This window comes from Ochotona curzoniae, unplaced genomic scaffold (assembly GCF_017591425.1).
Source record: "Ochotona curzoniae isolate NIBS_2020 unplaced genomic scaffold, NIBS_Ocur_1.0 scaffold_1852, whole genome shotgun sequence".
In the NCBI taxonomy this organism is placed as follows: Eukaryota; Metazoa; Chordata; class Mammalia; order Lagomorpha; family Ochotonidae; genus Ochotona; species Ochotona curzoniae.
The window spans coordinates 32,659,931-32,685,492 of NW_024467087.1; the positions used below are offsets into that span (position 1 = coordinate 32,659,931).

The 25,562-nt window shown below is 38.3% G+C and overlaps 1 protein-coding gene across 2 annotated transcripts in view; it reads right to left on the minus strand.

The window, feature by feature from the left end:
• Nucleotides 1-1,174: 1,174 nt before the first annotated feature.
• Nucleotides 1,175-25,562, minus strand: part of RNF128 (ring finger protein 128) — a 97,590-nt gene continuing 73,202 nt past the window's right edge. For both annotated transcript variants that reach the window (XM_040999834.1, XM_040999833.1), the window contains exons 2-7: nucleotides 20,524-20,771; nucleotides 10,815-10,886; nucleotides 7,318-7,400; nucleotides 6,201-6,297; nucleotides 5,254-5,422; nucleotides 1,175-1,749 (exon numbers count right to left, since the gene is read on the minus strand). In XM_040999834.1, the coding sequence (XP_040855768.1) occupies nucleotides 1,616-1,749; nucleotides 5,254-5,422; nucleotides 6,201-6,297; nucleotides 7,318-7,400; nucleotides 10,815-10,886; nucleotides 20,524-20,771 (803 nt within the window). In that variant the 3' untranslated portion in view covers nucleotides 1,175-1,615. The remainder of the gene's footprint in view (nucleotides 1,750-5,253; nucleotides 5,423-6,200; nucleotides 6,298-7,317; nucleotides 7,401-10,814; nucleotides 10,887-20,523; nucleotides 20,772-25,562) is intronic.

Sequence of the window (25,562 nt, forward strand, 5' to 3'; positions counted from 1 at the left end):
ATGACCATTTACATTCAACTCTTCTTGTCCGTTCCCCTGCCCAATCCAGGCATATATTTAGGACGACATTTCAAAAGATCATGAAAAAATGGAACTGAAAGAGAAGTCTATTTTGGCACAAAACATTGTGATATCCAAGCACATGAAAGGTGTTGAAAAGTTGATAGTGATGCATCTTACAAAAATACTATGCATGAATTTCAAAATGTTTTGCACCTAAATAAATTTTTTAAATTCTACTTTCCATGAATTTTTCAAACTAGTCTAGTACATGAAAAGTTGCTATAACAGTGAAATTCAACAGCAAACAAAAATTTTTTATTGGAATATTTTATTTACATTTTATATTTAAAGAGAATCAATACAAATCGGACATATTTACAGCATTTCAAATCAGTGTACAAGAATGCAATGATTTCATTCGTTCTACATTCAGCAAACAAAAATACATGTCTGTTCTGGATTTGCCTAAATTCTGCTGAAATTTGCATTGGAAAAAAAACCTCTAAATAAAAGTTAAGCCTCGCAGAATACAAATAAAGTGCATTTTTAAAACAGTTCTATTTAACTTTGGTGGATGAAGCTTCAAACTTTTTATTAAGGCACCTGGAATTCTCTCCCCTTTCCCCAACCCTGTCAATTCTTTTTCAAACACCAAGAAAATGCATTTACTATCTTTATACCTGCATGGACAGAATTTTGTCTAATGTCATTTCAACCCATTTAGGAGAAATGTAAACTCAATTTTCAAAGTCAACATTGTTTGGAAAACATGTTTTAACAAACTGATAATTAGAGAAAATTTTCTGTAGACTAATTCATGCACAAAGATGGATGATCAAGTTTCGTGTGACTCAGTAATCACCATTTTCAAATGGTATTGTAAGTTATATCCTATGTATCTGAAAATTCCATAATTAAGAAATAGTTATACAATATTTCTGTAAGGAACCTTTTGTCTAAAATCCTGTATCAAATTGATATCATTAATGTTCCAATCGATTCAGTCCATACTCTTGATACGCTATGCTCAACACTTACTTGATTTACATTAAGCCTAATTTTAAAAACAAGAAAAAGATAAAATGGTTTGCTTTAATCTTGTTCTATCAACTGAATGTAGTTTAAATAGACATCTCATGAAATACTAGCTTAAGTTTGCATTGCTTTTTACAATTCCAGATAAATATAAGCACCTGGAGAAAAAACCCTGACACATATAGCCCAAGCTAAAGTAGTATAATTTTTAATTAAGATACTATCATAAAATAAAATGATTACAACTACTTCACATTTTCAAAGCAACATGTTTCTTTTTAAGAAAATTGTCATAAATGAAAAACAAGACTACTTGAAGAGAGTTTTGAATGTTTAAAAACGTTGCTATCACTATTGAGAGGAAACTTGCCTATGAAAAACATTATAATGAGTTTGTGGAAAAAAGTTAATAGGTTAAATATTTTAAGCCTGTTATCTATAGTATGATATTAGTCATCTCAGCACTTTCAGTATCATCCATATTTTATTAACTTTATCCAGTTCATTAATAGTAAACTAGGCCCTGATTGGCAGTTCTGTTATTACTAAAGTTTCAAGTTTTCTATTGACACAGATTTTACGATTTAATTTCTCGAACAGCAGTCTCTTGATCAGGAGTTTCATCTTCTTCAAAGGTTGGATTATCAACATGAGGGACGACATCCACTGCCACAGAATTTGCTTCATGGTTTACCAGCTGTAGGTTTTCATCTTCAAAAAGAAACAGCAATTTTAGGGTAATTTCACTTCTCTCTCCTTGCAAGACAAATTTCAATGTTCACTTACAAGAAATATGTCTTTTCTAATTCTATCATATTCTGTAATTCCATTCATTTCTGTTCTTTTAATAAATCAAATTATTTATGCTATGGCCTATGGACTTAGTCATTCCATACCCCTGCTTAACGTGACAACCCTGAAAGACATCACCTTATCCAAGTGAACAAAATTAAAATGATCAGTAGTAAGACAAAGACATCATGTGTTTCATGATATAATAGAGAGCACTGGGAAGTGTATTCTTGCCAGAAATGGACAATTAATTTAATAACTGAAGAACAGCAGAAAAACCTAAACTGAGAGACATGCTACAAAATAACTGGACACTAATCTTAAGATGGGTCAAGGTTTTGAAAAACAAAGTCCCCTCCTCCAAAAGAAAAAAAAAGAAAAGAAAAAGGAAAAGAAAGGCCCAGGCACTGTCACAGACTGGAGACTAAGAGGACATGACAGTTAAATGTAATATAAGGGGATAACTGTGTATCAGAGCTGGTTAAGCAGCTTCCTGTAATTCTGGCATCCTGTATTAGAATTCTGGCTCAAGTCCCGTATGCTCTATTTCTGATCCTACTCCATAATAATGCAACTGGGAAAGCACCAGAAGATTGTCCAAGTGCTTGGATCCCTGCTACCCCTTTAGGAGACCCGCATGGAGTTCCAGGATCCAGGCTTTGGCCTGGCCCATCCCTAGCCATAGCGGTCATTTGGGGAGTGAACCTACAGATAGAAGGTCAATTCTCTCTCTCAAATAAATCTTTTAAAACAGAAAGAGGAAGAAATATGAGATTGTTGGACAGAAAAAAAAGATATTAGTAGGTTATCTGTGAGTTTGAGTAATGTTTAGAGTTTAGTTAGTAGCATTTTATCAATTTGCTTGTTTTTGGTAATTGTATATGGTACATTTGCAGAACCTGAATGAAGTATATTGGCATTCTTTGAGCTGTTTTTGAAATGTTTTCATTCTGAAATTATTTCAAAACTAGAGTGTAAAAGTAAAACCTGTTCCTGAGCCTCTCTCCTGATTCTGATTTAACTGCTCTGCTGTATGGTCTGACTTCAGAAGTGAGATTTAAGCATTTCTGAAGCCAGAGTGATTCTAATGAGCAGCCACTGTTGACCATGAGGACCCCCAATTCAATGGTTTTCAAAGTGTGGCTGCTACATCAGCATTACCCAAGATCACATTAGAAACCAAACCTACCAGACCAACTGACTCCAACACTCTGAGTGGCCTCAAACTCTCAGGGTTTTGAGTTCCCCCAAACTCTCAGGTGCCTCTATGGGTGCTTATGTTTGACAATCAGTGGTATACATGAACTTGGCTCTGATAATGTGAAACAGACATCAACTGATCGTGTGTCAACAAGGGTATGAAAATCAACTGTTGCCATAAGAATCAGGGCTAATGTTAAAGTGCCAGACACTGGTAATGTGTAATCATAGACAAAATAATATATCTTCTTAGGGGTCACTTATTCAAATCAGAGTGTCTAGAATAAAGCAAAGCTGTGCTAGAGGCTGAGGAGATAATTGTGACAAGACACTCTCTGCCCATAGGACCTGTAATACGTTTTAATATAATTCAGTGCAACACATGCAATGGTCATTTTTCTGGGGAAACAGGAAGCCCACATACACATGAGTCAAGAGAGGCTTCTCAAAAGCACTGAGTCTTAAAGGAGAAATGGGAATTAGATTGGTTCTTTCCAATCTACTTGGATAGGGCAAGTGTTGAAAGACATGGATAGACAGAATGCTGGTAGTTCAAACCATGGCTGTGCAATTAAGGTTGGAAATTAGGGGATGGAGCTGAGAATTAATAGGAAGGAGGATAGGGAAGAATTTAGGGTCTTCCTGTTTTCTGGTTTGTGGCACCTGGGCAGGTGTTCACCCAGATAACGGATACAAAAAAAATGAACATGGCGTCATTAGTTTTTCAAATTCTCTGCAAAATCTTTTCTGCATTTTTGTCCACCAAGGTAACCTCTGCCCACAAGGACAGAACACCAAAAAAGTAGGTTGGAATTTTTCAAAGACCTAGAAACAAATTGAATTATGGTATACGCTCTCCATTACCTTCACTGACTTCTATTACCACATAATTAAAGAAACACATCATCTGGAAAAAGTAGACAATTATTTTCTATTATGGGTAGTATATCCATATAATATTAAAATTTTGGGCCTGGCATAGTAACTCAAGGGCTAAATCTTCAACTTGCAAGCGTAAGAATCCCATATGGGCACCGGTTCATGTCCCAGCTGCTCCACTTCCCATCCAGCTCCCTGTTTATGGCTTGGGAAAGCAGTAGAGAATGGTTCAAAGCCTTGGAACATATACCCATGTGGGGGATCCAAAGGAACCTCCTAGCTCCTGGCTTCAGATCAGCTAGCTCCAGCCATTACAGCTATTTGGGGAGTAAACCAGTGGATGGAAGGTTTTTCTCTCTGTATCTCCTCTCTGTAAATCTGATCAGCCTTCCCAATAAAAAGAAAGAAATCCTTGAAAAAAATCAACTGCTTTATATTCAAGGAAGCATCTAAACATACTACAAGAAAAACAAGGCTTCCTTTGGCACAGTAGTGTTCATTGTGACATTTGCAAAATTAATATCTATAACACTGATAAGCCTAGAGGACAAAGTTCTGTGTCATAGGGTGCAGAAATTTTCACAATTCAGTCTCAGTTTTTTCTTCTTCTACTCTTCTATTAGAATAGCATTATCTCAATGTGAGGATTGGTCAGGTGGGGTGGAGCTTTAAAACCAATAGAAAGCATTAAAAATGCCGAGGTTGAAAAGGTTGGGAAAGTAATTTTTTTCAGGGTTTTCTCTTTATCGGGAAAAAAACAATAAAATTCTCTCCACAGGTATAAAATCCCTAAGTTGCAATAGTAATTCACTTGGAAATAATATAATTTTAGTTTCTAAAGATCTGTTGATTTCATGACAAATTGTCAACAGGTGGCAGCACATACTATTTTTAAACACCATTTCCTAGCTGTAAAAGGCTCCTGTGAGGCTGGGAGTGAATCAAGCTTCTGTAAACTAAATTGTTTATTGAATATTCTGTTATCTTAAAATAAGAATCAATCACTGATCTGTAATACATAATGGTTTATAAAATTTAAAGTTCTTCTGTAGCCCTTCTAATATTAAGTCAGTATTTAAGGGCATTAGAGAGAAGCTTTGCAATAAATCTTTCATGTATACTCCCCATTCCTGCGGTGCTTTGGTTATTATTGTAGGTATTATTTGAGTACGGGTAAAGTAAGTTAGAGTAGGGGTGCATGCTTCACTGGGTTATTTTCAGAAGCAACAATCTGAGATGTATTCATGAATGATGAACACTCAGCAGCAGAAGCGATCTTACAGCCAGCATGCTTATCGAAGGAGCCTCACTGGGGCCTTCTCTGACCCTCAGCATGGTGCTTACTTGCAGATTGTACATGCTCCTCCAGCGGTGGTTCATCAGCTCCCTGTACGGAAGCGTATCCAGACGACGCAGTTTCACTGCGATTATCCTCTTCATGGGGGGAGGCGCTATTGGATGTTTCATTGGATACAGGGACTTGTAAAGACACCGATCCATCTTCAACATCCACCTTTGGAAAGCATTTCAACAAATTAAAACAAAGGATAAGCTTCTCTTTAATATAGCTTTGAAAACTTTCTTCATAGGTGCCTCATTAGAGCAACATTTCTCAAGCTTTTTAAGCCCATAATCCCTTTCCAGGATCCCCCCAAAATCTTACGCTGGCCACAGCCAGAGCAGTTAAAGCAAGTAGCTGAACCAAATGCTGTGAGAGATGTTAAAGGAAGAATGCCCTTACATCTGACACCATCCCTGTGCTTTATAACAGAATGTCTTGTACAAGACAGGCACTCAAAGATATTTATGCTATGCCATTCCCTAGGAGAATTGAGGATCACTGGAATCTATGTGTCTCATCAAATCAAGAAGACTTCGTTGACCTCGACTTTCTCTTTTACCTTGAAAATTGGTCTTTTAAATTTCTCAGATATAATGGGAATTTATTATCCTTGCACAAATTATACATGTTCGTTTAATTATAAGTTGGCTACTATACAAATTTAAGAAAGAGGAAAGCAGGGGGAATGTCCAAGTTGGTAATTTCTATGGTCTTGACTTCAAACCCTGATGTAACAGTACATACATTTGAGAGCAGAGGAGGAAGGAAAATGGAGATTATTTAGGATATGACATCTCACTGTCTGATGTAAACATGCCCCATTTTAAGTATAAATTGTAATCCTAGCATATTACATAGGTTAGAAAAAAAGACACTATTCTCAAAGCCCATGTACATGAATAACACACCTTTCTAGCCCCTCCCGTATAAATAATGTAGCAATGTTTACCTCAATTCCCAAAGCTTTCAGTATGTCACATTTGCACATAGGACAAGTCCTGTGTTCTAACAGCCATGGGTCAACACATGTTTTATGGAAAATATGGCTAATGAAAGAATAAAAAAAGCAAAATTTAGTTATCGGTTGCCAAATAGTAAAAATGTTATGCCTAATGTATATGAACAGATTAATACTATGTAGCTTTGCTTAGTCTGTGTCTTTCTTTCCTTTGAAATACACTATTAACACATCAAAGAAACAAAATTTGGAAACTTCATGAAATAGTACTTTAGACATGAAAAGCTTCATTACTCTAGCTTTATCCTCCCCCCCACACACACAGATTTATTACTTATTACTTAGAAGTGGTTACGATATTACCTGAACTAAAACTGTACAATATTTCAAATCGTGTCATTCTCTAAGTGTATAATGTTATAGTAAATAACCCCTATTAGCACAGTATAATACAGTACAGAGTTTACACAGTACTGATGCTTCAGTAAATTGATATATTCCAAAAGCATTGCTATTAACTTAAAGAAGAATGTTACAAGTGTTGAAAGCAAAAGCATAATAACATAAAACCCTAAATAGTAGACTTCCAAATAAATGCACATAAAATGATTTTACCCCCAATGGGATTCTTAAAATGATTTTAAAATGAAATAATCTAGTACTATTACAACTGTATATAAGAGCATTATGTATAGATGTAAGTATACGAGTTTTTGAAACCAAAACAAACATCATTTAACTCTTTCTACAAACTATCTGAAGTGCTCTTAAATCTACACAGGCCAATTTATACATGCATGAACACACACCACATATATATTCTTTGTGTGTGTCTCTCTCTTGTGTGTATGTGTGTGTATTTATGTGTATAAACTGACTTGTTGAGTAGGTTCACCTTTTTCTATGGAATAAATTTGGATTAAATTGTTCCTGATTATGGCAACAAAATAACAGACTTACAGCAAGTTCACTGTTATTAAAAATCTCTTTATGTGGAAATAAGTTAAAATACTTTTCTTTCAGTTTGGAAACATTTAAAATAGCTTTCCTCATTACAACCATTTTTTGTGGGTCAGCTTATTAATGATATAAAGGAAAATGGACTTACTTGCAGGTTAAGATGCGCACCAAATCATTTGGTTTATACAGTTCAATACACACAGCACAACTATCTCCATCAGGGCCAATTTCCTAAGAGTAAACAGTGCTTGTTACTCTGATTTATAACACATTAGACTACAGAGAAATATCAAACTATGTGTATATTTAACCAGCATAGATTCCTATACAAGAAGGAACATTTTATTATTAAACAACTAGGTAAGCCTAGGTAACTGCAAGGTTTTAATAGGTGATTTAAGATCACTTAGATTTCAAACATTTAGAAAAATAAAAGCAGCTGAAAGAGAAAAAGAACAAACAGAAACCTAGCACTAATTTTTTCTGGTCTTAAAATTGAAGAAATGTATTTGTACAAGTTCCATTGCTATTTTTCCCAATTTTCAAAAATTAAGACATAATTTGCATATAATATGACCCACCCTTTTCATGTACAGTTTAGCAAACTCTAATAAACATCAACAATGAATCAACAACACAGCCTAGAGAGTAGTGCTGTAATTCCAACAAATCCCTTCCCATCACTTTGTAGCTAACAGCTTCAACTCCTGGCAACCAACTGATATGTTCCTACTCCCTATAGTTTTGGCTTTTCTAGAATATCATACAAATGAAGTCATGCATTATTTCACCTTTAAATCCAACCTTTTTCACTTAATGCATTTGAGATTCTTCCATGTTTTTGTGTATATCAGGAAAATTCTCTTTCAATTGCTAAATAATATTCCTTAAAATAAATGTTCCACAGTTTATCCATTCATGGGCTGAAGGACACCTGGGTTCTTTATCGTTTTTGGTAATTATGCATAAAGCTGCTACAAACAATTGCTTATTAAAAATGTTTACAACATATATATATAAGTTTTTACGTGACTGAGATCTTTTTTCCTCTGTTTATGAAGCACAATACTATTATAACAATAATGTAGGGGAAATTAGTTGGAGGAAGAGAATTTGGGGATGGGGAGGGGAAATCCAAGAGCCTATGGAACCATATCATAAAATAATAAAATAAACTAAAAACAAAAAAGATTAGAAAATCAGTAGTAAGATTACTGAGTCCTAGTATAACTATATTGTTAAATTCATAAAGAACTTCCAAACTGTTAAGAACTTCCATTTTGATTTGTAATAGCACATACATGCGATCTCTTGTTGCTCTATATCTTGTTTCAGTTGTATTGAGCTTAGTCATTCTAATGAATGTGGTATTTCATTGTGGTTTTAATTTGCATTTCCATATTGACTAATAATGTGGACCTCTTTTTATGTGGCTATCTGTCATGAACATATGAAGATACTTCAAAATGTGCAAGGAAAGTTGTAATTAAAAGATAACTTTATGATGTAAACATTTTTAAATCCATGTTGAGAGTCTTTAAAAGTTCATGGAAATGTACATTATGAAAAACTAGGCATGAATTGCAATTTTTTTGCAACAAAATTAATTTTTCTTGACTTTTTTCCCCAGATGATTTATAGCACTATGCTATTTTCTTTTGGAGAAGTGACTGTTTTACTTTCCCATTTTTAAACTTTGTTTCCTTACTGTTAAGTTTTACAGGTTTTTTTTTTTAATATATCCTAGACAGTCCTTTAAAAGATTTGTGATTTAAACACTTTTGCACTTTGTCTTTTCAAGTGTTGCTCAAATAGCTGAAATTCTTAATTTTGACAAAGTCAAACTTTCCATTTTTTAAACTTCATAGATGTGTTTTTTTTTAAAGATTTATTTTTATTATTTTTTCATTGGAAAGGCGGATATACAGAGAGGAGAGACAGAGAGGAAGATCTTCCGTCTGGTGATTCACTCCCCAAGTGAGCACAACGGGTCGATACTATGCCGATCTGAAGCCAGGAGCCTCTTCCGGGTCTCCCAAGCGGGTGCAGGTTCCCAAAGCTTTGGGCCGTCCTGGACTGCTTTCCCAGGCCACAGGCAGGGAGCTGGAAGGGAAGCGGGGCTTCCGGGATTAGAAGCGGCGCCCATATGGGATCCTGGGCGTGCAAGGCGAGGACCTTTAACCACTTGTGCCACCGCGCCGGGCCCCATAGATGTGTTTTTGACATCTAGGAAGTACCTGTGTAATTTGACATGAAATGTATTTTTCTCCAAAATTTTCTTCTGGAAATTTCATAGTTCTAAATTTTATAGATTAAATTTAATGGATTGAGGTTCACTTATTTATGTTTACTTTTTTGTTTTTTGCTTAATATAGTAAATCATTGCTCAAGAACAGCCAACAAGTGGCAGTCCTCTGGGAAAGGGGACTTGCATCAAAAAGCAATTGACTATATATATGTGGGCCTATTTCTGAACTCCTGATTCCATGTATTCCTAAAGTTCACCATTCTCCAACACCATGCTATCTTATTGCTGTGGCTTTAAAATAATTCTGCAAATAAAGTACTAAAAAATTATCCAAAGATTTGCTTCCTTATCAAAGTTGTTTTATTTTAATTCTGCTTTTCCAGACAAATTTAGAACAAATCTGCCAACTGCTCCAAAAAAATTCTTTAGGGTTTTTATTGAAGCTACCTTGAGTCTTAGTTTTTGGAGGAACTGACATCATAACAGTGAGCCTTCTGATACATGAACATGAATCTACTCATTTAGATTTCTTTCTTTAGTGTTTTGAAGGTTTCAGCATGTAGATCTCACATGTATTTTATATAAGGTGGGTAGCAGGGATCCAACTACTTGAGCCATCACCAACTATTCCTTAGGGTGGACATTAGCAGGAATCTGCTATTGAGAGTGGAACTTGGATTCAAATTCAGATAGCTCAATATGGGACGCTTGTGTGTTAACCAGCATCCTTTCTGTTAGGCCAAATGCTTGCCCCCTATCTAAGTATTTAATGATACTGGTGCTATTGTGTGAATGGCATATTTTTATTCCAGTGAGTTGTATAACTAAATTGGAAAATGGACGTTCAAGTAAAGTACACTGGAACACTGTACTAGTTTTTTTGCTAGCATGGCAAACTGTCATACCTTACCAGCTTTAAATAGCACTCTTCCAAAGATCAGAAGTCTAAAAGCAAGGTGTTGGCAGTATGTTCCTTCTGGAATCTTTAGGAGAAAATCCCTTTCCTTACTTTTTCCAGCTTTTAGAGGTTGTCTGCATTCTGGGCCCAGAGCCTCTTCCTCAGGCCACTCCACATCTTCTATTTTTCTGCAGCAAAATCTCCCTTTTCCTTCCTCGTACAAGGAAACTGTAATTATCCAGGATAATCCCCCAACTTAAGACCCTTAACTAATAATATCTGTAGTCCTTTCTGCCTCATTAGTCAACAGTCCCAGGCAGGGATTAGGACCTAGACAACTTTGCGAGTCATTATTCACCATAACTCCAGCAATAAATAGAAAAATTCAACACGGTTTATAACTGCCAATTAAAACCACAGTTTGTAAGAACATTCAATTTGTATGGCTTAGTAGCAGTGCCTTAAAACAAAACAAAACATTGAAAAGACTTAAATATACCTTGTCTCCTTGTTTCAACGTACGTAATTGAAGCCTTCCAATAGCCTTTTTAGCATCAGCCTTTAATTGTCTCTGTAATATAAAAATGCAGATATTAGGAAAACTATTTTTGAAAGAAGCTTAATGAAAATAGTAGAGAGTTAAAAATATTTATAGGGTAGGAATCAATGTATAAATCAACTTCACAATTTAAACTTTAATTAGCCACAATAAATGTACCATTTACCTAAAAGGAGACGGGATTTTTTCAAATTAATGAAACATTCTACATATTCTGCTTCACTGCTTTATTAAACAGCATCCTTGGGATCATAATGGTAAAAGTCAAGTGTCCTGTCCCTATTCCAAATGGATTCAAGTGTTATGAGTATTTAAAGCAATGAAGCTTTTGGGCCCAGCGCGGTGGCACAGTGGCGCAGTGGTTAAGGTCCTCACCTTGCACGCCCAGGATCCCATATGGGCACCGGTTCTATCCCGGCAGCCCCACTTCCCTTCCAGCTCCCTCCCTGCCTGTGGCCCGGGAAAGCAGTCTAGGATGGCCCAAAGCTTTGGGACCCTGCACCAGCGTGGGAGACCCAGAAGAGGCTCCTGGCTCCAGATCGGCATAGCATCGGCCGTTGTGCTCACTTGGGGAGTCAATCATCGGACAGAAGATCTTCCTCTCTGTCTCTCCTCTCTGTATATCCGCCTTTCCAATAAAAAAATAATAAAAATAAATCTTTAAAAAAAGCAATGAAGCTTTTTAAAAAAGATTTTATTTTATTTTTATTGGAAAGGCAGATTTACAGAGAGAAGGAGAGACAGAAAGATCCCTCCCTCATTCACTAATCACTCCCCAAGTGGCCGCAATGGCTAGAGCTGAGCCAGTCCAAAGCCAGGAGTCTGGAGTTTCTTGAGTCTTCCACATGCACGCAGGGTCCCAAGGCTTTGGGTCATCTTTTACTGCTTTCCCAGGCCACAAGCAGGGAGCTGGATGGGAAGTGGAGCAGCTGGGACATGAACCAGCGCTCATAGGGGATCCTGGCATATGCAAGGTGAGGATTTAGCCCCTGAGCCATCGCAGTGGGTCCATGAAACTATTTTTGAGCTCAGAGGACCACAAAGTGCATCTGTTACAATTCATGTCTTGATGAGTAGAAGAAAGTGTACTGGAATATCATTTAGATTTAGACAAATCATTTAATGTTTGAGCTTATTTATTCATCTATAATCTTAGGATAATGGCAATGTCTAGATTTTCTGGTAGTAGGAAGAATAAATACTATTCATAACCACTATTAGCTTACAGAGGGGATTGATTCTGAGAGTACCATCTTTTTGCTCAACTGAACATTTGTCTAGCTGAGTCTGGACTCACCTTGCAAAGGCAAGTCAAGGCTCCTTTGGGAAATAAGGTTTATATCATTATTCCTAATTGAATCAGAAGTGAAGATGGGGTGTAGAGGAATCAAAGAAAGATTATCAAGAAGGAATCCTTGAGAGACTGTCCCTCTGCTGTGTGAAATGAATTGATCAAAGGAAGACCATCCCAAATGGTGTGACATTTAGTGTTAACCTCAGATTATCTATGATGCTGCAAATAAATCATTCCCTTTCACTGCACACATGAATACCACATGTGAACATATGTATAAACTCAAGCAAGGCCTAGGTTTCATACCTGAGTGAATGCTGTGTGCAATCTAAAATGGACATGTATAGTATAGATGATGCACACTCAACTTGTTTTGAACTGTAAAATGAACAAAATTAGCAGAAAAATCAACCCAAAAAAGGTGCTGAGAACCAGAGGTTAACTCTGAGAATGTCACAATAGTTTCCCCTCTCTCCCCACTCCAATAAGCTCCCCATCTGACAGCTAGGTTCCATGGAAATTACAGAGATAACGTGACTTAATTGTTCCGCACAATTCTGGGCATTAACAGGCACTCAGTTCAATATTTAATTCAATTCAAAAAAAACAACGCACCATTCATCAACAAACATAACCTGCCCTCAACATCTCTACACATATTCATAGCAAAGGCATTTTTGGAAGGGAACAATCTAAGTACAGGATCTCCTGGATGCCTGTCTCCCAAAGACATTTTGTGACAGGTATTTGGCCTAATGCCAAAAAGTGAAAAAACGATCGATTTGTTGTCACAAAAAAAGCAAAAATATCTTAGATTGTTACCCGATCATCAAATATGCAGATAGCTTAACAGAAATAGTTAAGCAGGTGGCCAAGATTCCAGGCAGGAAAGAGGTCTTTACACTCTCATTTAGGGGATTTGTGAATTAGAAGGGGGAATTTTATGATGACTTTATTTTGAACACAAATGCCTTCCGTTCTATTTGTTATTTGTAAGGTAAGTAAGTAATAGAGTGACAGTGAACGGAAGGACACTGAAAATTTTCATATTAACTAGTTTGACATCAAATCTGACACATGGGACCTGCACTGCAGTATAGTGAACAAAGAGATCTTCCACTTGCTGGTTCACCTGCCAGATGGCTGCAATGGCCAGGGCTGGGGCAGACCGAAGCTAGGAGCCAGGAGCCAGAAACTTGTTCCAGTGAGAAAAAAGTTATACCTTTCTAGCATTTTCACTTGATTAAGTTTATATAGTTGCTTTTTCATTTAATACAATTTAAATGCTTCAGACTCAGGGCTAATACTTATCAGTTTATTATGAGTGAATGTTAAATGTACCTTTCCAAATGATAGCCAAGATCATAATGCAAATTAATTTAAAGCACAGGATTGAAACCAAACTTTACATGTAATGCCTGAATCTAAGCTTAGAAGAACAGTGGAAATTACATTAAGATCATCGTTTTCACATTAGGTGGAGGGAGGGAAACATAAAATATTTAAGGGCAAAATCCAAGATACCAGAAGATTCAAGCAAGAAATTGCCTATAAAGTATCCTACAGTATTGGCAGCACAGCACAAACCAATGTATAATCACACATCCTTGGAATAAAAACTTGTTTAAAAGGAAAATTAACTGTTTTCAATAGCCCCTTCTGAAATTTCATAAAGAAAAGAAAAGTTGTTTTCTTTAACTGTGGATGCAAGGTAAGCGACTTGGGTATAAAACACATAGTGAGTTTTAAAGGAAATATCTTACAAAATATCAATATCCAAACTACTTCAGTGTCACAGTGATGCCAAAAGTTCAAAAGATGCATTCCCCTACATAAAACACTAAAATTGGGGCTGGCACAGTGGATCAACAAGCTAAATATGGTTTCTGGTTTGTGTCCCAGCTGCTTCACTTTCAGTCCAGCTCCCTGCTTGTGGCCTGGGAAAACTGTAAATGGCCCAAAGCCTTGGGGCCCTGCACCCATGTGGGAGACCTGGAGGAAACTCCCAGCTTTTAGCATCAGGCTGGTCTAGCTCCTTAACAGATTTCTATGGAGAACCTACTAAGAAGAAAACACAGTGTCAGGTGTTTTGCATGATCCAAAGAAATAAAACCTTTTAAAGTTCAGCTAGTATTGTGACACTACAAGTTATGGCACCACCTGCAATCCTGGCATCCCACATCACTGTTGCTCTGCTGTAGTATCTCACCATTTAAAGATACTGTGTACCCATGCAAAAAGTCACATTTGTTTTTTTTAAAAATTAAGGACCTCAATAACGTATCTACATCACTATACAAATTATACTGTGTACTTTTTCAAAGCCTTGCCACCATATCAAGATTCGCTCTTGTAAGTTCTGGTAGCACAGTTTCTATGTGTTATCATACTCTATAATTGTAATATTTGGGTTTTTTTTTTTACCTAATTTTTTGAGCCTGGATCTGCTTTAAAAACTTACTTTTTAAATTTAAAAAAAATTAAATTTATTTTATTATTCCATGATACAGTTCTGTAGACTGAGATTTCCTCTCCTCCCTACCTGACTCCCTTCCCCCAAACTATCCTATATTATTACAGCAGTCCTTCAAAAACAGTCACATGTCCATCATATTTAACTATATCCTGACATTGTAGGCATGGACAATGATAGAGAATCCAGCATCCTATTCTCAACATATATTTAACAGTTTCATTGGGAGTCCATCTCTGATCCAGGAGTAGATATGCACACGGCAATATATCTTCACTTCTCGATATAACAGTCTCTACTATACAGTCCCTCTAGATAAATATATGTATGTTTACCTATATTATCAATCTTGTATTTTGCAAGAAGATTGCCCTATATTGCAGAAAACATGATATTTGTTCTTTTGGGACTGGTCTATTTCAATGAGCATAATGGTTTCTAGTTGGGACCATTTTGTTGCAAGTACTGTGAATGAAATAATTACAACAGTGAAGGAACAACCAACACAATGGGAGAAAATCTTTGCACATTATACAACAGATAGCAGACTAATATCCAGGAGTTACAAAGAACTTCAGAAACTCAGTGACAGCAAAGCAAACAACCTTGTGAAGAAATGGGTGAAGGAAATAAACATTTTTCAGAAGAACAAATTCAAATAGCTAATAGACATATGAAAAAATGCTCAGATTCCCTAACTATCATGGAAACACAAATAAAAACCACATTGAGGTTCCACCGAACTCCAGTGAGATTGGCCTACACTCAGAACTTTAATAACATCTGCTGGCATTGATGTGGAGAGAAAGGTACCCTCCTTCATTGTTGGTGGAAGTGTCAGCTAGTACAACCATTATGGAAGTCAGTATGGAGAGTGCTAAGAGAACTGAAAATAAACCTGCTGAATGATCCAACTATCCCACTCCTAGGAATATATCCAAAGGAAATGAGATCTGCATATAAGAAAGTGACCTGTAACCCTATATTTACAGCAGCACAATCCACAATAGCAAAGACGTGGAATCAACCCAGATACCTGTTAAACGAGGAGTGTATACAGACATTGGGTAAATATTCTGTAATTATATCCTTTGTATCTTACTCTCCTAGATTATGAATATCTGGAGGACCAGGCCTTAGATTTTTTCTTCAAACATTCTCCCAGTGACTAATAGTTACTCTAAGAACATATTATGAATTTAGAAAATAGAAATAGATTTTTATGATTTTCTCAAGCAAGATAAATTTCAGTGTCCTACTTATTAAAAGCCTATATTGCACTAAATCTTGGAAAACAAAAGTTTAGAGAACATTTGTTGGGCCCCTATCATGTATCAGTTCAACCCTGAGTTTTTTACTTGTATCATCTTGTTTAACAGCCTTGTGAAGTAGGCATTTTCAATTTTATAGACAAGAGAACTAACGTTCAGAAGCTTGACCTTTTTTTTTTTTTTTTCAGAGCTATGATTCAATTCAAACCCAGGTCTTATCTGACTTTTAAAGCCCATGATCTCTCTCCACCACAGTACACTGCCTCCATTGTGTAATAGCAAAGACACTTTCAAAAGGCTTCACATTCCTGGTGAAGAAGATAAAGGAAAAAACCAAGGAGAAAAAAAAGAAGCCTCAAAGTCAGCTATTATCTAATCCTAACTACCTACTGTGACTTGGGGGCCTATGTATGCATATATATTTTTAAAGAAACATGTAAACATCCTCTCCAATTCCAAGAGATACCTGGTCTAAGAACATTTGGCTGTAGAGCTGAAAGCTGATTCAAAGAAGCCTGGTGTTGGCCCATTTTCTTAGCTGAAGCTTAAATGCCACTCCTCTAATCAAAATTTCAATGGCTCTGGTTACTGAGGAATCTCAGCTACAGTTTTTTCCCCCTTTTATTTCTGAGAATACACTGAAGCTGATACAGAAAATAGGACTAATTCTTATTCTTTATTATCATGTTCAATTAAAAAATTATAGTGAACACAAAGTTATTTTCACCCAGTTCATTTGTACATTATATTGAATTAGGTAAAATATGTTTTGGTTGGGTGTTTTGGTCAGTTAACGTGAATGGATATCTAAAATGTCTAAGACCTATTGTAAGAACTTTCTTTTGTTCAGTGAGAAAGTCAGGAGAAAGACTAAACTGTCATTTGACAAGAATTTACTTGACCAGCTGTTCATACCCAAGAGGTCAAGTTCTCATGGTTTGACGAAAGACCCTAAACAATTTTCAAATCTAGGCAGGAACAGATGCATACATACAGACACATCAAACACAAATGCATGCATGTTGATAGTGGTATCACATGCAGATAATGTAATGAGTTTCCCAATTAATTTCAGGTACTAGTACAGCAGTATAGTATTTGTATATAAGCTGTGATAAGAGCAACATATGCAAACCCAAAATTTGTAGAAACCAACAAGGTGTGAAAATAGGTTCAAAGGAGCAATTAATCCAGGCTCTAAGACCATCAGAAACATCTTCACACAGCTGTGCCAATTTACAGAGAAAAGGAAAGACAAAATGATCTTCTGTCCACCGATTCACTCCCCAAGTGGCCACAATGGCTCGAGCTAAGCTAAGCCAGGAGCTTCTTCTGGGTCTCTCACGCAGGTGCAGGACCCCACTGCTTTGGACCATCCTTGACTGCTTTCCCAGGCCACAAGCAGGGAGCTGGGTGGGAAGTGTGGCAGCCGGGATACAAACTGGCGCCCATATGGGATCTTAGTACATGCAAGGAAAGGACTTTAGCCACTAGTCTACCATGCTGGGCCCCAGGCAGAGTTCTTTTATAATCCTTATGACTTGCCTCTGTAGTGTAATGTCATGTTAACATTTATTGTAGAATTTAAAATACCGAACATACACAAACATGCACATACACAAACCTAAGCTGTGGTTGTAACTGTAACCTTTGAATAGTTAGTCATACTCAAGACCAACTTTTATCCAGCCTCAGATAAAAAAAGGAGCATGATACAGAAACATCAACTATTAATACAGTGAGAAGGTACTGAGTGGTACAGCCTAGGAATTTTAAACATTCTTTTGGCCATAGCTAGTAACAGGCTGAACCTGCCACTGATGTGATAAGCTGCTTCCCTGAGGGAAGGACAGAAGTCAATTAACTTTATACACTTAGATAATCATCACTTATTTCCATTTGCCAGTATATAATCTGTATAAAGTTTTTATAATACAATTCAAGTTCTCATGTACTTTGAAATTCAATTAATTTTCAATGATCCTCATTATTCTCCTCACCCCCCCCCCAATAAACTGCACTTCTCTTTGCTTTTTGGAGAAAAAGGGCAAGAGGTGGCTAGAAATGCAAAGCCTTTTCAGAAATGACTTCCAGGCATCTAAATGTCTTCTGTTGCTTCTAACAGAAAATCACCTGAAAGAATGAAAATATTGAGCATTCCAAAGAAACAGCACACCATTCCGCTGTTGTGTTGAGGGGAAGGTAAGATATGATGGTAGTTTGGACCAGGACAAGAGCAATGGCAGTGGCGGGGATGTTGAATATATAATGAAGGTCAAGGCAACAGGACTTGCTGGTGAAGATTATACGGGAAGTGAGAAAAAGGAGAAGGCAGAGAAACCACAAGTCCAAGCTGCAGAACTTGAAGTACTCTTTTGAGTTCCCTCAGTTTTATCAGCGGAATAAGATATCAAGTGGGACTAAAGCTGGCTGGGGTGCCAGAGGCTCAAGGACAAAAGAACCATTAGCAGAGTAAATGATTAAGAAAACAGTATGATTAGTGGGCAGCATTAAACTCTTGAGTTTGTGGTCACAAAATTAATTTGAGATCAGCCAGTACAGCTGTATATATATTTCTTCCTGCTACTTTAGCTATGCAAGTACAGGCACAGAATTGCAGGAAAGCCCAATTTAATCAGAGTTGTATTTTTGCTAGCAACTAGAGCTAGCCTTTTCTATACATGGGTTCCATCTGGGGATTCAACAACCTCAGACTGAAAATAGTCAGAAAAAAAAAGCACCTGAACCCCTTATTACTAACAGAACACAGCATACCAACTATTTACATGGCATTCACATTGTATTAGGTGTAATAAGTATTAAAGGATGACTTAGGGCCCGGTGCAGTAGCCCATAGGCCCTGGGTCTAATCCTGGCGGCCCCACTTCCCATCCAGCTCCCTGCTTGTGGCCTGAGAAGGTAGTAGAGGATAGTCCAAAGCCTTGGGACCGAGCATGCATGTGGGAGACCCGGAGGAGGCTCCTGGCTCCTGGCTTCGGATCAGCTCAGCTCCAGCCATGGTAGTCACTTGGGTAGTGATTAAACGGATGGAGGATCTTCCTCTCTGCATCTCCTCCTCTTTGTATATCAGACTTTCTAGTAAAAGTAAATCTTTTTTAAAAAAGAATGACAAACTATGTGAACAGAGTACACAGGTTCTATGCAAATACACCATTTTACAAAAGAACCTCAAATATTTGCAAATTATGGTACCTGGAGGGAGGGAGGGAGTTCCTGGAACAAACCCCTAACAGATACCAAGTGATGACTGTATAACTGAAAAATGTATGCCTGGGGGTGTCCATGGGATTTTAGCTGAGTCAGGAGAAAAGTGATGCTATCAGGAGGAAGGATAGACAGGTTACAGGCAGTAGGGTTAATACTACACAAACACGTGCAGTTCTTTGTTCAACCATGCTCTGGCAGCTTTACTCCATGATTTCAATACCTTGTCTCTTTTACTATATCCGTATTACAGTGTGGTAGAAATTCTGTTTGGAGCCCAGCACTACACCATGCATGATTCAGTGTTTAAACCTGCCTTCTCAGCCACAGACCCACATGCAAACACACGTGTAAAAATAACAGCAGATACCTTTGGGGCAGTACACTGCATTTTAGCTGAAGGTCACCTCCTTTGCACTTCTAATTTCTAAATTTTCTATATAATAGGTATGAAGTGCTTTTGTAATTTCAGAAATGATTATTTAAAAGAACATACGTATTCATATTCATCTGGTAATTAAATGCTGCCTGTGCTCTTTAATGAGGTGTTAGAAGACTTAATCAGGCAAGCTTAAGTTCCTTGACAAATTGCAGGGTCAGTGGGGGGAGAGTCGAGAAGATGGAGTGGATATTCTTTTTAAAATGTATACATAGATCACTGTCAACCGGGTCCAAGGCACAATGCAATATGCATGCCTACTTCTGTATCAAAGATGGACTCCCAATGAGGGAGAAAGTCAGAAATACAGAGAGGAGGAGAGACAGAGAGGAAGATCTTCCGTCTGATGATTCACTCCCCAAGTGACCACAACGGCCGGTGCTGGGCTGATCTGGAGCCAGGAGCCAGGAACTTCTTCCAGGTCTCCCACACGGGTGCAGGGTCCCAAGGCATCGGGCTGTCCTTGACTGCTTTCCCAGGCCACAAGCAGGGAGCTGGATGGGAATTGAAGCTGCCAGGATTAGGACCGGCATATGGGATCCCAGCGCTTTCAAGGCGAGGACTTTAATTGCTAGGCCACTGAGCCAGGCCTGAAACTGTTAACTATGTCTTAACAATAAGATGCTGGACTCTCTGGTATTGTTCATATCTGCAATGTCAGGATAGACTTAAATAGTAGAATGTTGTACTTATGACTGATTATGAAGGACTATACTATTGTAATGATATAGGGGAAATCATTAGGGGAAGGTCAGATGAGGAGAGAAAATGCCAGAGCCTATGGAACTGCATCATAAAAGTAAATAAAAAAAGATAATACATATTTACTACCATTAAAAAATAAAAATGTGTCATAGGTCACTGTCAAGCAAGTAAATTAAAATGAATGACACTGAAACTACAATTGAAACATTAAAAAAGTTTAAAATGGGCAAAAAATGGCACACCTGCTTCCTGCTTTGAGCTCTTGCGTTCCGTAGTCTTCGAGCAGAGTAAAAAATAAAGTAGCCCACAGTGGCCGCCGTAATGATAAAGAAAGATACGGAAACAAAGAAAATTGAGTAGTGATTCACCCAAGGTCCATGTTTTTTGCCCACTTCGATGACCATTGTTACTTGTATGCCACTTTGGATAGACTGTAGAATTTTGGTGCCTTTCAGATTCCCGATCATGATGGCAACAATTTCTCCTGCACCTGTAAGAGAGAATAAATGCAGTTTTAACTTCCTAAGATATTCTTTTTAAAAACAGGTTTTAGCTATTTTTATAAAAAAAGATTCATTTATTTTTATTGGAAAGTCAGATATACAGAGAAGAGGAGAGACAGAGAGGAAGATCTTTCGTCTGTTGATTCACTCTCCAAGTGGCCACAACAGCCAGAGGTGAATTGATCTGATGTCAGGAGCCAGGAGCTCTTCCGGGTCTCCCACGCGGGTGCAGGGTCCCAAGGCCTTGGGCCTTCCTCGACTGCTTTCCCAGCCCATAAGCAGGGATCTAGATTAGAACCAGTGCCCATATGGAATCCTGGCACGTGAACATGAGGACTTAAGCTGCTAGGCTACCGTGTTGGGCCCAGGATATTCTTAACCTAAATTCAACGGCTAACATGAGGGCAAATGAGTCCTGATGATACAAAGAAAGGATATCTTCTCAGTTAACAGGAATTTACAGAGCACCTACTATACATATAAAAGATGAAGGGGATATAAACATGCATGAGGTTTGATTCCTGATCTTCAGGAAATCACAATTTACTGACAAACCTATTTTATCTGAAAATCTCTCCCCTAACTCAGGTTAAGTTCCTGTTATTCAGCCATATTGTCTTTGAGGACTAATTTGTATCTTATGATATTTGAAGGCCTGCTTAAAAACAGTTTCATGGATGGTTGAAAAAATAGAGCTTACCTCCTAGAGAATCCAAGATGGAAGAAGCACAGAAATATTTAGATACACAGTTCCCAATAAATAAAGTAACAGACTATTATGAGATTTCACTACCAACACATACAAGGATTTACCTACGAAGACAGTAATTTGAAACAATGTTTATAAGTCCAAATTACAAGCTACATATATATATATATACAAACACACACACTATATATATATATAAACACTATATATATATATATATATATATATCTCCACATTGTGCCATTTTTCTAAATCCCCAGAAGCAATGAGAAATCTGCCCGAGGAGTCCTATGGTTGTATATGAACTACTAGGTTAGCAACGAAGCTAACAGAAAATTAAAAGAAGCATCTTTCTATTTTGTACCAATTAAATACAAACAAACCCAAATGAGACAAAGTTTATTATTAAAGGCCTAATATATGTCAAACCCCTTTCTCCACTTTCACATATATGTTTTGTGGAAAAAATAAAGGGCAACCCTTATCTTACCCAGCGTTGTGACAATGTCAAACCACTCATCTCATTCCAACACTGATCAAGGTTTATATTCCTTCTAGTTTATATGACCTTAGTCCAATAATAAGAGTTGTTGAATGTTAATATATTGCCAATCAGAGAAGACTACTGATATTAGGTTGCATTAGTCTAGATTAATGATCAAGCTCTAATCTGGAATAAATATAAACACACATACTCTAAAATGACCTTTAGACTAGAATATATATGTAATGGTACAATATTAAAGTCATGTTACCATATTGAAGGTCAAATTAAGACTATAAACTTTACACAGCAAGGTACATAGTAGAATTATTACTGAAGAGTGGATCTTTGGCCTACAGGTTAAGATGCAGGTTAAGATGACTATGTCCTATGTTGGAGTTCCTGGTTCTGGCTATCAATTCTAGCTTCCTGCTAGTGGGGGCCCTTACAGGCAGCAAGCCCAACAAGCAGGTCCCTGCAATTTATGTGGGAGACCTCGATTGAGTTCCTGGTTCCTTGTTCTTTCCCCAGCCCAACCCTGGCAGTTGTGGGCATATGGGAAGGAATTCAGAAGACTCAAGATCTTTCTGTCTCTCTATGTCTCTCAGGTAAACACAACAAAAGAATTATTGCTCAGTCCCTCGAACTAACAGTCCCTAGTAGACAAACTTTTTAAAAGATCAGCCAAACTGAAATACCCCACAGCATGCTATCTAAAAATTTCCCTATGTCTGAAGTTATTAATTTTAAAAATATATTTAGGAGTGCCACAGGTTAAGCCACTGCCTCATCCCCATATGAGCCTGGGATAGGCCAGACTGAAGCCAGGAACCCAGAGATCATTCTAGATGGCAGGGACCCACATAGCTGAGTTTTTTTTTTTTTTTTCATTGTTTTCTCAGGCCTTTAGCAGAGAGCAGACTCAGAAGTAGAGCAGTTAGGACACAACCCGGCACACAATCACATATGTAAATTTCTTCAAATAAGCTTCTGATGAAGAGAAATAAGTGTTACTGTTTTAGAAGATATGGACTGGGGCCCGGCGCAGTGGAGCAACTGGTTAAGGTCCTCGCCTTGCACGCCCAGGATCCCATATGGGCGCCGGTTCTAATCCCGGCAGCCCCGCTTCCCTTCCGGCTCCCTGCCTGTGGCCCGGGAGAGCAGTCGAGGACGGCCCAAAGCTTTGGGACCCTGCACCCGCGTGCGAGACCCGGAAGAGGCTCCTGGCTTCGGACTGGCATAACATCGACCCTTGCGCTCACTTGGGGAGTGAATCATTGGACGGAAGATCTTCCTCTCTGTCTCTCCTCTATGTATATCCGCCTTTCCAATAAAAACATAATAAAAATAAATCTTAAAAAAAAAAAAGAAGATATGGACTGGATACTCATGAACATCCCGGCTACTGTGAGCACATGAAGACTAAAGCACAAGGAGAGTCAAGAAGTGGACACTGTGTACATATTAGAAACAACACTGTTTTTCAACCTGCCATAAACCATGTTTATACATTCTGTATGGAGTCAAACTATAAAGTCTCAGTTAGCTTTATATAAATATAAAAGACCTATTTCTATACATTATGATATATCCCATCCACTATCAATTCTTGTAGCTATGAAAAAACTGTTCACTCTACACTGATCCCATTACAATTACTGTTTCATGACCCTTCTGGTCACCTGTATTGATGCTTAAATCCTTAATGTTCAACTAGTCAATCATAGATGAGCTGCTTACTTCCTTAGTGTCTCCCCATTATGTTCATCTCTGCAATTCTTGTGCATAAAATTTTCCTGCCTAAATGATTACAGCAACCTCAAACCTGGTTCTGGTATCCCCTACTTACGTAATTGCATCAGAGGGGCCAGTGTTGCAGTATTCTGCATTAGCCACCACTTGCAACAATGGGATCCCATATGACAGCCAGTGTGACACTGCCTTATTTGACTTCTCATCCATCTCCCTACTAACACATCAGGCAAAGCAGCAGATGCCAATTCAAATGTGCAGGCCCCTGCTATGCACATAGAAGACCCAGAAGGAGTTCCAGGGTTATGGCCTTGGCCTACTCCAACCCAGCTGATTGTGGCCATTTTGCGGTAGGCCAGCAAACAGATGATTTTTCTTTTTTCTCTCTCCCTTCCTTCCATCCTATATTCCTCTTTCACATTTTTGAAAAGTCAGATTTTATTGAAAAGTCAGATATACAGAGAGAAGGACAGACAGAGAGGAAGATCTGTCTGAAGATTCATTCCCCAAGTGGTTGCAACAGCCAGTGCGGCTCCTGTCCAAAGTCAGGAACTTCCTCCAGGTCTCACATGTGGGTGCAGGATCCCAAGGCTTTGACTGCTTTCCCAGCCTACAAGCAGGAAGCTGGGTGGGAAGTGGGACTGCTGGGATTAGAACCAGCACCCTATGGGATCCTGGTGTGTTCAAGGTGAGGACTTTACCTGCTAGGCCACCACGCTGGTTCCATCTTCCATCTTAAAATATCTATAGAGGTAGGGTTAACGCGAATCCTGGATTTGCACCTATCTGGATGCCTCAAGTATCACACTCAAGTGATTCACAACTAGATTCTGAACCTAAAGCTGCCTTCCTACAGCTCAGCAAGAATCAGGAAACTTCCTTTTGGACAACATCAACACTGTCCTAAGCAGACAGGTTAATGTGGAAAGCAATTGCCTAGCATGACATCTGCAAGGGGAACACACACAGCTGAGAAGGAAATACAAACCAGGACCCGGAAGAATAACAAAGGGCCCTTGTGTTCTCCTTTGCCCACAGAGCCACAAGGTGGGTGTCATCAAAGAGCTGCTTTAGGAACTGTGGCAACACAGGGCAGGTACTGTGAGTTTGGCAACAACTCCTAAGGAGACAAAGCTCAGGATCCTCACCATCACTCAGCTTCCAGGTGGCGAGGGAAACTGCTCCTGGGCTGGAGTCGACTCTGACCACGTGTGCCAGAGGTCGGCTCCCTCAGAGCAAGAGCTGCCAACACTTGGCAACAAGCAAAAGTTCTCCCAGGGCAGGCCTTTGGCCTCATGACAACACACCCACACCCCATGCCAGACTGATGGCTCTGATGCCTGACTCGACCCAGCTGCTCTGGAGGCCACAGAGCCTGGAGGTGCTGGCTCAATGACTTGGTCTACAATCCCCACATGGGAGATGATGCTATATTACTGCTCTATTGCTTCAGCACAAGGCTTTCACTCTTTATCCAATAAATAGATGTTTGCAGATTTATTTTATTTATTTACAAGACAAAGTTACGGGTGAGAGGGTTGGTGGAAATATCTCCTATGTGCTAAGTCATTTTCTACACACCTACTAAAATATATTTGGCACTTTTTAAGGTGAACATAGTTCTCCATTCCGGATCCTGCTGAGACGCCCAGCATAAGTGGGAAAGGGATGCAGCAGATTGCCTGGGGAAGCCTGTCTGAGGACATATTGGAATAGGAACCACTGAGAGGTTGTTTGACAGGTGTAGAATGATTTTTATGGGCTTCTGAGACCAGGCTATTATACTTACAGGTAATTGATGGAGCTGAGATGAGGGGGATCAGAAAGGGGAAT